This window comes from Lithobates pipiens, unplaced genomic scaffold (assembly GCF_037356315.1).
Source record: "Lithobates pipiens isolate NorthernLeopardFrog02 unplaced genomic scaffold, aLitPip1_a1.2 Scaffold_23, whole genome shotgun sequence".
Lineage (NCBI taxonomy): Eukaryota > Metazoa > Chordata > Amphibia > Anura > Ranidae > Lithobates > Lithobates pipiens.
In genome coordinates, this window is record NW_027507785.1 from 303,256,311 (window position 1) to 303,273,204 (window position 16,894).

The 16,894-nt window shown below is 43.2% G+C and overlaps 1 protein-coding gene across 5 annotated transcripts in view; it reads left to right on the plus strand.

Moving 5' to 3' along the window:
• Positions 1-16,894, plus strand: part of SLC44A5 (solute carrier family 44 member 5) — a 293,848-nt gene that overhangs the window by 113,295 nt on the left and 163,659 nt on the right. For all 5 annotated transcript variants that reach the window (XM_077450433.1, XM_077450434.1, XM_077450436.1 and 2 more), the window contains exon 2: positions 6,277-6,325. In XM_077450433.1, coding sequence (XP_077306559.1) covers positions 6,277-6,325 — 49 coding nt within the window. The remainder of the gene's footprint in view (positions 1-6,276; positions 6,326-16,894) is intronic.

A 16,894-nucleotide genomic window follows, 5' to 3' on the forward strand; every position in this document is an offset into this window, starting at 1 on the left:
GGTCCAATACTTGGCACCCATAAAAGGGAAATATTCTTCCCACTTACCACCACCATTGGAAGGGGCATTTTTCCAATTGCCCTTGTTAGAATAATCCTATTGGGCATCCACTGAGACCTAAAAATTATTTTAAAGGTTCCTATTGGGTAAAAAGGTTGAGAAATGCTGCTTTAAAACCCCTTTCACACTTTGAAAGAGATCTAAAGGATCATTAAACCCAAGAACAAACATTGTTAAGAATTGCAGCTTACTCGTTCCTAGATGTGGTGGCTCAGATGTGGTGGTGGAGGTAGATATGTTTGTAGTCCAGCTATTGGCAACCATAGATTATTCCATAAACACAGTAGAGGAATGAGCATAGCCACCCAGGGACAGAAAGGGTGTTTTTCTCTGGGTGAAAATAACAGGAAAAAAAAATGGCCAAGCTAAAAGAAAACGAATGCAGTCACCATATCTACAGACTGGTAAGCTGCAATATATTATTGTTTGGTTTTGGATTTAGGTAACGCTTTCAATTTCTTACCCCATATGTATCAACAGTTGAAAAATCACAATAATAATTTTTTTATTAAACAAGTACTGCATGATGACAAGAATAAAATAACTTCTGCTGCCGAGCTTCCTCATGTGACCTACCCGAGATCATACGGTGCTTAGCTTTGGGCACTGTGGGTGTTTCATGTCATTACAAACTGCAGAGACACTATTGCATTTAATTAGACTGACCCTGTCTGGTGGACTTGCAGTGAAATGCGACAATCTGCAAAGTAAAACGTCATTATTGTCATTAACGTCATCATGCATAGCGGCCAACTGTCCCTGACTTCGAGGGACTGTCCCTGATTTGGAGAAAAGTCCCTCTGCCCCTCTTTCCCCCTCATTTGTCTCTCATTTTGGTCTGATCTATATAGATGTGTGTGTGTGTGTGTGTGTGTATATATATATATATATATATATATATATATATATATATATATATATATATATATATGTATGTATGTATTATACAGGTTTTATATAGCGCCAACAGTTTGCTCAGCGCTTTACAACATGAGGGCAGACATTACAGTAACATTACAATTTGGCACAAGAGGAATCAGAGGGCCCTGCTCGTTAGAGCTTACAATCTAAGGGGCAATTGATACAAAAGGTAATAGCTGTGAAGGGATGAGCTGATGGAGGAAGTAAAACAGTGTTAGAAGCAGGATAGGCTTCTTTGAAGAGAAGGGTTTTCAGGGATCTTCTAAAGATGGATAGATTAGGGGACAGTCGGACAGATTGGGGTAGGGAGTTCCAAAGGATGAGAGAAGCTCTGGAGAAATCCTGGAGGTGAGCATGGGAGGAGGTGACAAGGGAGCTAGAGAGCAGGAGGTCAGCGGCTTGGTTGGTATTTTGGGACTAGGTTAGTGATGTAACTAGGGGCAGAGTTATGGATGGCTTTGTAAGTTATTGTTAGTACTTTGAATTTTATTCGTTGGGTGAGTGGAAGCCAGTGCATGGATTGGCAGAGAGGGGTGGAGGACACTGAATGGCTGGTAAGGTGGATGAGTCTGGCAGCACATATATATATATATATATATATATATATATATATATATATATATATATATTATACAGGGCTCGACAAAACCCGGGCGCCAGGTCGCATTTGTGACTAGAATTAGCGACCTGGCACCTGGGGCAGCACAGCTGGGGTATGCTGTCTCCGCGGACCCCCCCCCCCCCCGGCGCAAACGCGTCGGGCCACGCTGCCGGCGGCCGGTAATTGAGCCCCCGGCTTTGAGGCCTTCTACGATCCTATGGTTCCTTCTGGAATCTGGCGCCCTCTTGTGGTGGCCGTTGGAATTACAACCAGCAATGCTAATGGATGCAATGCTAATTCCCCTGCCTGCCAACCTATCTTCCTTCCCTTTACTCAGAACCCCTAAAAATTATATATATATTTTATTCTAACACCCTAGAGAATAAAATGGTGGTCGTTGCAATACTGTCTGTCACACCGTATTTGCACAGCGGATTTACAAGCGCACTTTTTTGGGGAAAATGTATTTAATAAAAAAAAAATAAGACAACAGTAAAGTTAGCCCAATTTTTTTTTATATTGTGAAAGATAATGTTACGTCGAGTAAATCGATACCCAACATGTCATGCTTCAAAATTGCGCCCGCTCATGGAATGGCGACAAACTTTTACCCTTTAAAATCTCCATAGGCGACGTTTAAAAAATTCTACAGGTTGCACTTTTTAAGTTACAGAGGAGGTCTGGGGCTAGAATTATTGCTCTCACTCTACTGATCGCAGCGATACCTCACATGTGTGGTTTGAACACCACTTTCATATATGCGTTCGCTTCTGCTCGCAAGCTTGGCGGAACAGGGCGCGTTTAAAATATTTTTTTTTAAATTATTTTAACTTTTATTTTTATTTTTTTCACTGTTCTTTTAAAAAAAAAATTTAAAATTTGTGTAATTTTTATTCCTATTACAAGGAATGTAAAAATCCCTTGTAATAGAAAAAAGCATGACAGGTCCTCTTGTATATGAGATCTGGGGTCAGAGAGACCTCACATCTCATATTTACACTAAAATGCAATTTAAAAAAATTTGTCATTTGAAAAAATAAAAATAAAAAAAATGTCCCTTTAAGAGCTATGGGCAATGACTTGGAGACAGGTGAGGGGCTTGGGGCGCTATCTTCCCCTCACTCGTCTCCATGTCAGGCCAGGGACAGGTCCGGATCGCCGTCACGGACCTGGCTCCTAACTTTTTTAGCTGGCTCCTAGATTCCAAACAAATTTGTCAACCCCTGTATATATATATATATATATACACACACACACACAATGAGAATGTCTAGCTCTGCATTTTCTGAAAAGACTATCTCTGAAAATCCCGGGGTCACTTTGCTTTTTAGGTCACCAGCCCACGTTTCTTTTTTTGGATTGATATTGAAATTGAAATAGAGCTGTTTGGTGTCCATGGTGGTGTGTGAGAATAATACATTTTGACGGAAGACATACACTATACAATGCTATCAGGTTGAGGTCAGGACTTTGTGCAGGCCAGTCAAGTTCCTCCACCCCAAACTCGGTCATCCATGTCTTTATGGACCTTGCTTGGGGGGCATGAAATTGTCCAAAATGTATTGGTATGCTGACACCTTAAGAGTTCCCTTAATACATTATACAATTTTCTTCTATAGATTTCCTTTAGATTTACCAAAACCATGAAATACGAGGTCAAATCTGAACACTTTCAGTTTGTGTGCAATCAGGCAGGCCCTTGTACTACACAGTTGAAGGTAAATCTAAAGGAAATTGAATAAGAAAATTGTATGATGTATGGCCAGCTTTAGAGACCAGACCCAACTCCTGAAAAACAACCCCACTCCATAACCCCCCCCTCCACCAAATGATTTGGACCAGTGTACAAAGCAAGGTCCATAAAGACATGGATGAGCGAGTTTAGGGTGGAGGAACTTGACTGGCCTGCGTAGAGTTTTGACCTCAACCCGACAGAACACTTTTGGGATGTATTAGAGCGGAGACTGTGAGCGCCAGGCCTTCTTGTCCAACATCAGTGCCTGACCTCACAAATGCACTTCTGGAAGAATGGTCAAACATTCCCATAAACACACTCCTAAACCTTATGGACAGCCTTCCCAGAAGAGTTGAAACTGTTGTAGCTGCAAAGGGTGGGCCAACTCAATATTGAACCCTACGGACTAAGACTGGGATGCCATTAAAGTTCATGTGCGTGTAAAGGCAGGTGTTCCAATACTTTTGACAATATAGTGTGGCTGTGTTACAGGAAGATGTATGTTTGTAGACTGAGGTCACCAGTAACATTTTTATTTCGCCGCCGACCATTGTGATAACCAACGTCCCATTTCAACCTCAACAGCGCAAACATACCGTGAGATTAATGTTCCTATGATAAGGGTGAGGTTACCACCACCCGAACCTCCCCCATGTTCTGCTACAAGGTCACAGGTGTGACTTCAGTAATGAGTGTGCCACATACCTTCCAACTTTATAAGATGAAAAAGAGGGACGTGTTTTCTAACCCAAAGCATGTAGGCAGTATATGTAACCCACCACACCTTCAACTATGTAGACCATGATAAATCACCAGATAGCTATGCTATCTTCCCACAATGCGTCATTAATGGAGGTAATATTCCTCCCACTGATAGAAACAATGGAACGCCATTCCTCCCACTGACATAGCAGTGTTGCATTATTCCTTCTACGGACACCAATTATGGGCGATTATTCCTACCACTGATAACAGGGCAATAACTCTCCTGCTACTGACCACAGGTGCCATGGAATATTTTTTTTTTACTCTCAAGTGCCCCCCCCCCTTGAGCAAAGTGTTCACATGCGCAGCCCTCAAATTTTCCACTTGCCTGCTGACATTTGGCGAGTAGAAATTAGCGGAGGGCGATTGTGGAGCAGGGTCAGACTAAGCTGACAGTTTCCTGGCTGATCGCTTCTGACATGCGGCCATCAGAGCGGCCTGGACGGGGGGCTGTCTGCCCCCGAGCCACTCTGATGTCCTGCACTGCTTCGATCATCCAGGAAACTGTCAGAACGATCAGGCAGCCAGATGACACAGAGCGGGGATCTCCTGCCGAGATGCCGGTGTCTTGTAAAATAGTGTCCTCCATCAGATGCTGTCCCCTGCATACTGCGCATGCGCAGTACACAGGAACACACATTCCAAAAATTGCCGAGGACGAACGGCGCCTGCGCCGTGAGTCCAGGTTCTATCCCCACTATCCAAGTGGACATAGAGTTAGAATAAAAAAGAGCCGAGCGGAGCGAGGCCGAGCCGGAAGCGTGGCGAGCGAAGCTTGCCCGCGAGGGGCCCTCTAAAATTCACTACCCTATGTCCGCTTGGATAGTGGGGCTACCTCCTCCACTCACGGCGCAGGCGCCGTTCAACTTCGGTGTTTTTCCGAAGCTTCGGCTGCTCCGTACTGCGCATGCGCAGTACGGAGCGGACAGCATTTGATGGGCGGACTGTATTAGGCAGAACACCGGCCGCTGTCAAACAAAGTCCTGCCTCCTAGACTGGCATTGGACCAGTGTGCTGTCTATTACCGTAGCTGGTCTAGGAGGCAGGACTTTAACAGTGGCGACTATTCATATACAAGCCGCGTCTCAGCGGGAGATCCCCGCTCTGTGTCATCTGTCCGGCAGACCCTCCTGATTCCTCGCTAATGCATTGCTGGGCACTGATGAGGCTGCACATACGGGCAATGATAGGCTGCATTGATGGATACTGATATGCTGCACTGATGGCCAATACTATGCTGCATGTATGGGCAATGATACGCTGCACTGATGGGCAATGGTATGCTGCACTGATGGGAAATGATACGCTGCACTGATGGGCAATAATACACTGTAAGGATGGGCTGCATTGAAGGGCAATGATAGGCTACACTTATGGGCAATGATAGGCTACACTTATGGGCAATGATAGGCTACACTTATGGGCAATGATAGGCTACACTTATGGGCAATGATAGGCTACACTTATGGGCAATGATGGGCTGCACTGATGGCCACTGATATGCTGCACTGATGGCCACTGATGAGGCGGAACTGATACGCTGCTTTGATGAGGCTGCACTGATGGGTACTGATGAGACTGTACTGATGGGCACTGATCGGCACTGATAGGCTGCACTGATGGGCACTGTTGAGGCTGCACTGATGGACACTAATAGGCTGCACTGATGGGCATTAATAGGCTATGTTAATATTATTAAAGTTGTTGTTAATATTTATTTTTGGAACCTTAATTGTGCATAAAACTTTTAAGTGTAATTTCATGAGATAATTTACAAGGGCGTGTTTAGGGGCTAATCAGACAATGGCAGCTTGATCCCTCTATTAAGCTTTTGCATCAGGTTTCTCAAACCTTTCCATGCTTGTGCTTTATATGATGACTAAGCCCCTCCCCTTCATGTCATTATCAAAAAGGGGCGGGGCACGGATGGCCTTAAAATGATGCCCCCCCCCCCCCCCCTGAAAAAAGTTCTGCGGACACCTATGGTTTATACCCACTGATACTGGGGCATTTTCTACTCCCACTGGCCACAGGGTGCCCCCCCTGGTTGCCTAAAGTCTAAGAGACAGTAAACTGGCCCTTTGCTTCGAAAATATAGATACCATGTGATCGTATATGACTAGCCTTAATTATGAGTTGTAATTTTAGTTCTTTTGTTTATTAAGTTAACTTTATTTTTGTTTCTTTATTGTAGGTGAACCAAGGAAGTTTGATCCAAAGTTTAAAGGACCCATCGGGACCAGGTAACCTTTGTATACTTAAATGAGTTGTGTGCTTAAAGGGGACATAGTGTGTTTTTCATAATGTTGTGCGTGTGTTTTTCATAATGTATGACTTATGATCAGAAATAAAAATATTACTTTTTAATCAGGTCAACATGAAATTTTAGATATGAAAAGTTCATATTTAGCTTTTGAGATCAATAGGCGGTGCACTCCCAAATAAACAGCAGCTCTCCGTTGCTGAGAAAACACTAGATCTGAAAGGCAGGAGATATCGGCTTACATATGCAGCAGAGAAAGAACCCACCCCTTCACCCTAAGGGAAAGTGTCTGACCTTGAAATATATAGGCTTTAAGCAAACATATGAGTGGGGCATGTTTATTAAAGTACTGCAATACCCCTTTCACACTGGGGTGGTTTTCAGGCACTTTAGCACTGGAAATAGCCTCTGCTAAGCGCCTGAAAACTGCCTCCCGTTCATTCAAGTGTTACTTTTCACACTGGGGCGGTGCACTAGTGGGATGTTCAGAAAAGTGCTGCAAGCAGCATCTTTGGGGCGGTTTGGGAACGCTTTATTTAGCTCTCCCAAAACACTCGGCCCATTGGAATTAATGGGAAGCACTGCAACACGGGAGTTTTTAACCCCCTTCTTTGGGGTTAAATGCGCCCCGCTAGCGGCCGAAAAGTGACGCTTAAACAGCGTACGTGCCTGCGGCCCCAGTGTGAAAGGAATCTGGTTTGCTGGTGGTCAGTTGTTGCTGGAAGGTATCTGCTGTTGACGGAGGGGTCTTTAATACTGACTGCTGGGAGATCTGTTGTTGCTGCTTAAGGTCTGTTTTTGCTGGGGGAAATCTATTGATGTTGGGGAAGGTCTATTGTAGCTGGCTGCAGGGGATCCATTTAAGACTTATTTCAAACTGGAGGCATTTTTCAGGCGCCTTAGCGCTAAAAATAGCTCCTGTAAAGCACCTGAAAAAATCCTCATCTGCAATCTCGAGTGCTTTCACATTGGGGCGGTGCACTGGCAGGATGTCAAAAAAAGTCCTGCAAGCAGCTTCTTTGGGGCACTTTAGGAGCGGTGTATACACTGCTCCTAAAGCGCCCCTGCCCATTGAAATCAATGGACAGCGCAGCGAAAGCACCTGCAAAGCGCCCTCCCAACGGTGCTTTGCGGGCGCTTTTAACCCTTTATTCGGCCGATAGCAGGGGTTAAAGGCAGACCTTTGGCACCGCAAAAATGGCAGTAAAGCACCGCTAAAACTAGTGGTACTTTACCGTCCCCATGCTGGCAGTGTGATAGGGCTCTTACTGTTTTTCTTGCTATCATGTACAATTTCTATACAAAATACTTAGCACCACAAAATGATACCTGGCTCTGTAATCTCTAAAAGGAGTGGTACTGGGAGGTGGATGGGGGTGGAATCAAGAAACTGTGCTCAGAAATGGGTAGGACCTTCTCCCCTAGTGGAGATTAGAGGCAGCCATCCCAGTCCTGATCAATGATGTGTAGCTCATGAAGGAGTGAGTGCATGTAGACAGTAAGTCCTTGTACACACGGTCGGAGATTTCGACAACCAAATCCGTCAGAGTAATTGCATACACACGGTCGGACAAAGTTGTCTGAAAATCTGATTGTACAGAACGTGATGACGTTCTTTCGTTTATGACGGGACTACGTTCAGGCTAGTAGCCAATAGCTTTGGTCTAGGAATTTGATCTGAGCATGCGTGGCACTTTGTCCGTCGGAGTAGGCTACACATGATCGGAGTATGTCCGATAGGAGCATTTTTGTCTGAGAATTTTACCGGCAAGTTGGAAAAGTTGGTCCGTCGGATATTCCGACGGGAACAGTCCGATGCAGACCACACACAGTCGGAATATCCGACAAGACGTTCCGATAGGACACATTCCGTCGGAATCTCCGACCGTGTGTACAAGGGCTAAGACCCCTTTCAAACTGGTGCCGCATTAGCAGTAAAGCGCGCTAGTTTTAACAGGGCTTTGCTGTAGTTTTAGCAACGCTTTTCAGCCACTAGCGCTGCACTTTTAACTCCCACTAGCAGCCGATCATTTCAATGGGCAGGACCGCCCCAAAGATGCTGCTTGCGGGACTTTTGGGAATGTTTATTTGCTTTGGAACATTTCTAACGTTGGGTATCCTACTTGGTCTTGTGGATGTTGCTGCATTATGTTAAAACTATTAGAATCGTTTTTACTTTTTAAAATGGGATGCCTCGAGACTATCCATAATTTTTAAAGGGTACCTTGAGACTGTCCATAATTTGTAAAGGGCGCCTTGAGACTGTCCATAATTTTTTTTTTTGAAAACTGACAGTTTTATTAATTGCAAACAGAAAAACAAAAGGGGAACAGAAACAAGAGGGGATCAACAAAAAAAAAAAAAAAAAGGGAATAAAAAAGAGAACAAAGCATTTCCAATAAAGAGCACAGGATGATGCATAGTACAGTAATAATCACAACATCAGATTGTCAGTTAAACCAGCATCCCGAGTAGGGGTAAGAGTAGGTGGCGGTTCGTAAAGTTTATGACCCCTGAGATCCTAATAAGCTACTATAGAATAAAAGGGCCGCAATAGCGGATCTCCTGTGAGAGGTCACTTCAGACTGTCCATCATTTTTAAAGGGTGCCTTGGCTGAAAAAAGGAACACTGCATTAGAAAATGTAACAAACATTCTGAAACCTTAAAGTGATAGTAAACCCAGTTTCAAAAAAACACTTACATTCCCGGCATACTGGAAATGCTAACTTTCACATTGGTTGTGCTCTCAACCAAACTTTCAAACCATCCAATGGCTGGTTTCATAACTGATCACATGTGCAGCATTATGGCAGTTGAAGAATCATTAGAGGCCAAGATGGCAGCTTCCTTGACTGAAAACGATAGAATGGTTTACTTCCACTTTAAATTTTTATACGAAGGTTCTACTAGTGTATGGCAAGCTGGAGCCTATTCTATTGTAGCTACTCCACCGTCCAGTGGGTTTATTTGTAGCTCCATTGCTGCGCCTTAGTCCTCCAGGTAGGACAACCACAATGGCCCATTGGCATGAATTTTCAGAAAGACCGTATAGAAAATAGTCTTTTTTTCTGAGCTAATTTTGGAGACATCGGAGATGAAAGTTGAACCCAATTAACAGATAAACATTTTCTATCCGTTAATTCCACGCTCTGGACAGATCTTGCGTTTGGCAGCAGCTTGGGCTTCGGGGACTAACATGTCTCAATCTGACCTCTCTCAATGGCCCATGCGTTCTTATAAACAGCCTCCAAGCTGTCTGATTCATTTTCATTGCCAAACTTTTAGGATTGTGCAGGGCTGACAGATGCCACAAACGAAGAGGAGCCGAAAATATTCCAGAAATGCAGCCAGTCAAATATTTTCTCACTGTAACACGAATGCCCCCACATTTTCAGTGAAATTACAATGACATCGTTTCAGTTCTCTCCCTTCCAAGCGTTCGCAGAGATTGTGCCGTTTCCATGTGATTCATAGTGTTCAGTGGCTTAATGAATACAGAGCAGCCTCATCTTCTGTTTTTACAGATCTGCCTGCTCTGCCAATATCCTTTAGAGCTGTGCATGCAGCCAAATGAGAAGTATTCCGTTTGCATCAGAGGATAAATGATCCAGGTAATGCACTCCAATTGGAGCTGCATATTTACAGAAATGCTAAACGCCTAAAGGAAAATTTCAGCCAAAAAAAAAAAAAAAAGGAACACAAGTTTAAAATGGTCAAAATGGCCAAGATTTACCCATACCTTATTCTCTCTAGGGCTCCATTTACATCAATGCGTTTTTTTTTTTGTTTACAAACTTTTTTATTCAGTACAAAAGATGGTACAAAATCGTACAGTAGTATAAATCAAATCACAGAGAGTGTATGTCCAATGCGTTTTTTTTTAATGCTTTTTGCAGAATCGCAGGACATTTTTTTTTTAACATGGGTTCCTATGCAACACGTTCACATCCATGCATTTTTGTGCCTCTGTGTTTTTGGAAGGGGTCAGGGACTTTTTTTAAATGCAAAACGCTGCTTTTTGTTTGCCTTTCTGGTTCAATAGCCTTCAATGGAGAAGCTGCAGAAAAGCATGTAGTGCGTTTTTATCGCAATTTGTGCTTTACGTTTTTTAATCTGCCCAACAACAAATTTTACAAAAACAAAGCATAAAAAAAGGCAAAACAACAATCACTGCAAAATCTGAGTAAAAAATTTAGCAAATGGAGCAAAAAGCAGTGCAAAAGCGCTCAAAAGCCACATGCATAGATGTGAATCAGGCCTTAGTGCCTTTCAAACTATACAGCTGCTTTATTTCTGAACTTCATTTCTGAAGCATGCCTTAAAGCGGGGGTTCCACCGCCGTTTTTTTTTTTTCTGGGGGGAAATGACAAGGAGTACGATTTTGAATAGTTCCACTTACTTGTGCCATGCTAAAACTCCCATGCTGCCGTTTTTCCGACTTTTTCCAAGTTTATAAAATCGTCTCCTGACGGTTTCCATTTTGTCTGTGGGCATGTGAAGACCACAGGCATTCTCTTCCAGGACATTGTGCTGCTGATATCCCAGCATGCACCGTCCGTTCAAGCACCGATCTCGCGCATGCGCAGATCAAACAAATCCGAGCGCTGACAGCGGCCAAATGGAAGTTCAGAGCTGCCGCTGAAACCCTGCTCCTATCCGCAGCCGCACCGCCCATATCTGGAGACTACAGGAGACCAGGAAATTGAAAAAAAAAACAAAGAGAAGACAGTAGCAGCAAGGTAATGGGGATATAATTAAATTACACCCTATTACAATCTTAGGGGCATAGCGGTTTAAATTCGGGTGGAGCTCCACTTTAAAGTGTAACTCCATTTTTGTTAAGAAAAAAACAAACAATCACCCTTTGTGATCCATGCCTATCGCAACAAACTTTGTAGCAGATTTGTAAATGACCTTTTTGGTGGCGTTCAGTATACCAACAACATACAGAAGGCCTCCAGGTTGGCATATTGTATTTCATTTTACAGAAAATTACAGCGGTTGCAGTTTGGTCACATGATCTCCCCTGTGTCAGCCAATGGCAGCAGCTAGTAAAGCCTGGAACAGTGACATCACCCATAGGCTTTAATGGCCCATCCGTTGTCTGCACCCCCTCATCTCCCTTGCATCTGCTTCGGGCTGACACAGAGGAGCTACAGTACCTGAAAAAATATTCATAGCCCTTGAAATGTTCCACATTTTGTCATGTTACAACCAAAAACTGAAATGTATTTTATTGGGATTTTATGTAACAGACCAACACAAAGTGACACATAATTGTGAAGTGGAAGAAAAATGTTTTTCAAAGTTTTTTACAAATATGTGAAAAGTGTGGTGTGTATTTGTATTCAGCCCCCCTGAGTCAATACTTTGTAGAACCACCTTTCACTGCAATTACACCTGCAAGTCTTTTTGGGGATGTCTCTAACAGCTTTGCACATCTAGAGAGGGACATTTTTGCCCATTCTTCTTTGCAAAAAAGCTCAAGCTCTATCAGATAGGATGGAGAGCGTCTCTGAACAACAATTTTGAAGTCTTGCCACAGATTCTCAATTGGATTTAGGTCTGGACTTTGACTGGGCCATTCTAACACATTAATATGCTTTGATCTAAACCATTCCATTGTAGCTCTGGCTGTATGTGTAGGGTCATTGCCTTGCTGGAAGGTGAACCTCCACCCCAGTCTCAAGTCTTTTGCGGACTCTAAGGTTTTCTTCTAAGATTGTCCTGTATTTGGCTCCATCCATTTTCCCATCAACTCTGACCAGCTTCCCTGTCCCTGCTGAAGAAAAGCATCCCCACAACATGATGCTGCCATCACCATGTTTCACAGTGGGGATGGTATGTTCAGGGGGATGTGCAGTGTTAGTTTTCTGCCACACATAGTGTTTTGCATTTAGGTCAAAAAGTTACATTTTGGTCTCATCTTACTAGAGCATCTTCTTCCACATGTTTGCTGTGTCCCCCACATGGCTTCTCACAAACTGCAAACGGGACTTCTTATGGCTTTCTTTCAAAAATCGCTTTCTTCTTGCTACTCTAAAGTCCAGATTTGAGTAGTGCACAACTAATGGTTGTCCTGTGGACAGATTCTCCCACCTGAGCTGTGGATCTCTGCAGCTCCCCCAGAATTACCATGGGCCTCTTGGCTGCTTCTCTGATTAATGCTCTCCTTGCCCAGCCTGTTATTTTAAGTGGACGGTCATGTCTTGTAGGTTTGCAACTATACTATTTCCATTTTTGGATGATGGATTGAGCAGTGCTCAGTGAGATGTTCAAAGCTTGGGATATTTTTTTTATAACCTAACCCTGCTTTAAACTTCTCCACAATGTTATCCCTGACCTGTCTGGTGTTTCCTTGGCCTTCATGATGCCGTTTGTTCACTAAGGTTCTCCAAAAAACCTGTGAGGGCTTCACAGAACAGCTGTATTTATACTGAGAATAAATTACACACAGGTGGACTCTATTTACTAAATAGGTGACTTCTAAAGGCAATTGGTTCCACTAGATTTTATTTAGGGGTATCAGAGTAAATGCGGCTGAATAAAAATGCCCCCCACACTTTTCAGATATTTATTTCTAAAATATATTTTGAAAACCATTTATCATTTCCCTTCTACTTCACAATTATGTGCCACTTTGTGTTGGTCTATCACATAAAATCCCAATAAAATACATTTAAGTTTTTGGTTGTAACATTACAAAATGTGGAAAATGTCAAGGGGTATGAATACTTTTTAAAGGCAATGTAAATCACATGACCAGCATGGAGGGTGCTACAAATAGGTAAGTATATACATCTTTCTTAAACAGGTTAGTTAGCATAGGTGTTAGGAGAGGGAGGGGACAGTTTTAAAGCTAGTTAGGTGGTAGCCTGGAATTCCTCTTTAAATCCTGCACTCTTCAGTCTGGTTACATGATGTCATGGGTCTTCTTTCCTCTTGCACTTGGTGATCCTTAATGTTGCGAAGAACGGTGCTATGTAATGACTTCTGCACCGTTTCCTGCAGCAAACTTCTGGAGTCCAGCATGGTTTCAGTAAATCCCCTGAAAGGCAAGTTATAGACATCCTTAGCTCACAAGAAAAGGGTTGACCAGTGGAGAAGGCCAGTGCTGGATCTATGGATGGTATGCCTGCAGGACACAGCACTGAAGAGGGGGTGAATATTGCAGATTGGGCTGCTTTTTTGTTTAACTCTTCCATGATAATAATTATATTGTACCAATGTCTTCTTCCTCCGGTAGTTTCTTCTCCCTCCGGTGCAGTCTTCTCCCTTGGCGCAGTCTTCACCCCCGAGATGTCTTCTTCCTCGCCGCCGGTTACCCGCTAAAAACAAAAAAAGGCTGAACTTTAAGGCTGTCTTCCTCTGTTGTGTTGTCACCCACTTTCTGGCATTTCTTATATAGGCATGGGGTGTGGCCATCCAGTGACATCACCCAGAGAGCCCGCCGCTTGTGACATCACGTGGAAGAAGAAGATCAGCCTTTTTTGTTTTTAGCAGGTAACCAACAGTGAGGAAGAAGACAGCTCAGGTAGAAGACTGCATCGGAGGGAGAAGAAGCTACCAGAAGAATAAGACATTGGTACCGAAGAAAGAAGACACGTTGGAGCTACGATGGGGGTAATTTTTATCTTTTAATAAAGGACCAAAAACCAGCTCGTTTTTTTAAACATTTCACTGCTTTTTGGAGTGAATGGATATGGGTACCCCATACTCACTCACATGGTGGGGGGGAGGGTCCAGGGACCTCCTTTTTTAAAGGGGGCCTCCAGATTCCGATAAGCCCCCTGCCCGCAGACCCCCACAACCACTGGCCAGGGTTGTGGGGAAGAGGCCCTTGTCCCCATCAACATGGAGGCAAGGTGCTTTGGCTCTGACCACCACCCCAAAGCACCCATCCCCCCATGTTGAGGGCATGTGGCCCGGTATGGTTCAGGAGGAAGGGGGCGCTTGTTCTCGCCCCCTCCCTTTCCTGACCTGCATGCTTGGATAAGGGTCTGGTATGGATTTTGAGGGGACCCCAGCCATTTGCTAAAACATTTTGGTCCTCTGAAACCATGCTAGAATACGAAGGGTCTGGTATGGACCTGGGGGGGGGGACCCCACGCTGTTTTTCCCGCAATTTTTCATTTTTGCTGGCAATTTTTTTTGTACATTCAGCTGTTAAGGACGCAGTGGCCTGCTTTCTGGCTCACTCCTTAGCAACCAGCTATATACTGTGTTTAAACAGAAAAAACAAAATGCAAAACACATCAAAAATTGTATCACAAACACACGCTTGTGTTTCTGGCGTGATTCCTTTAAAGTCTATTACACGCAAAATGCGGGAAAAAAAGTCCCCGACCCTGTCCAAAAATGCACCGGCCTCAAAACGCATACGTGTGAACGTGTACCATAGGAAACCGTGTTAAATGGACTGTAGTGCGCTTCCGCACACAGCAAAACGCACTAAAACATATAGGTGTGAACCTAGGGTAAAAGAACCTATTGCTTTTGCCTTGCCTGAACACAGCACAGGTTCACTTTAAGAATCCTCGGCAGATGGACCTGGGTAAAAAAAAGAACGATTAGCAGACACTGGCACAGCCTGAAAAGCCTTCCATTTGTACCGGGAAGAGCAGAGATGAGTGTGCAGAGTTGGAAGCACTTCCGTCATTTGTGAAATGTCACCGAGTTTTCTGTGAACAAAGCCCGGCTGGGTTTTTACACAAGCTCTGAGGATTTTCAGCAGGAAGTTGCCTACAGCTCCGACAAAGTGCTTGGCGTGCAGGAGAACGCACAGCAAGGCGATGTAATTAAAAGATTAAAAGTGACAAACCAGATGCATTATTGACACTTATGGAGCTACTACCTGGGCCCTGCAGAGAAAAGGAGTCTGCGTGGCTTAATGAGACTATTTTAGTTCTTTGTATATAAGATGTAAAGTCTCTACCGTCCGAGTCCCTAATGCTTGATCAAATATCACACTAGAAATGAAAAATAAGAAGGTTATAGTTTATTTGAAGGATACCTTACTTTCAATTATTCTGGGACCTTTTAGAAAAAGCTTAAGGTATCACAGCAGCATATACTGAAGAAATACAAAAACCTTTTATTTCTTTAAGTCATTATTATAGTAACTTAACCGCTTCAGCCCCGGAAGATTTTACCTCCTTCCTGGCCAGAGCACTTTTTACAATTTGGCACTGACAATTGCAATGGTCGTGCGATGAAAAAAAACGAAATTTGCGTCCCTTTTTCCCCACAAATAGAGCTATATTTTATATGCTTCTTTTTATGTGCTATAAACAAATAAAGAGCGAATAAAAAAAAAAAAAAACACAATATTTTGTACATTTTGCTAGTAATAAATATCACCAAAAAAAAAAAAAAAAAACAACAAATTTTTTGCTCAGTTTAGGCCGATATGTATTCTTCTACATATCTTTGGTAAAAAAAAAAAAAGAAGAAGCGTATATTGATTGGTTTGCGCAAAAGTTATAGTGTTTACAAATAGGGGATCGGTTTATGGCATTTTTATTATTATTATTTTTTAACTAGTAATGACGGTGATCAGCGATTTTTATCGGGACAGATCAGACACTTTTGACACTTTTTTGGGACCAGTGACATTTATACAGCGATCAGAGCTAAAAATAGCCACTACTTGACTGGATAAATGTCATTGTCAGGGAAGGGGTTAACACTAGTGGTGATCAAGGGGTTAACTGTGTTCCCTAGGTGTGTTCTAACTGTGGGGGGGATGGGACTGACTAGGGGAGGAGACCGATCAGTGTTCCTACTTAGTATGAACCCACGATCTGTCTCCTCTCCCCTGAGAGAACCAGGATTTAGGTGCTTACACACACAGATCCTGGTTCTCACTCTGTCGCTAGTGATTGCGGGTGCCCGACGGTCATCCCGCCTGCTAAAGCATCTTAAAGAGCCCAACATACAGCTATGACGGCTCGCGCAGGGACGCCATCTTGGTTCGGAAGCGGTTAATGGGACGGCTGGTGATATGGCAGTGACACACAGGGTGAGGGATGTGGCAGCAGCAGGTGAGTGGATGCCCGCTAACAGGCGCTGCCATGATGGATCTGATATGACAGGTGCTCTTTAAATATGAGGACTCCTTCTTGCTGGTAGTTAGAATCTTTAATATTTGCAAACAAAATGAAGTATTCCTATTTAGAATAATAAGCTGTCAGGTTAGTAAAACAGCGATATCAGAACCAATTCAATCATACAGTTTGTAGTGTACATAGATTTGCAACACAATGGGATAAAGGAACATTCCTGAACTTTGTTTTATCTCATGGTTACTGTGAAATTGTGTGAATGCATCAATGCAGTGCATGTTATCTCAGCTTGCAGAGCTTGGATTCATTGAATAAATTTACCACAAATGTAAATATTACAGAATATACAGCCTCATGCTACATAACTAAGCTCCATTTCATACTGAATAAACAAAATTATTAATGTATCTTAAATAGAAAACCATCTTTCAGGCTGGGTTCACACCTATGTGAATTGGATGTGGGTTTCTCCCCACATCCAATT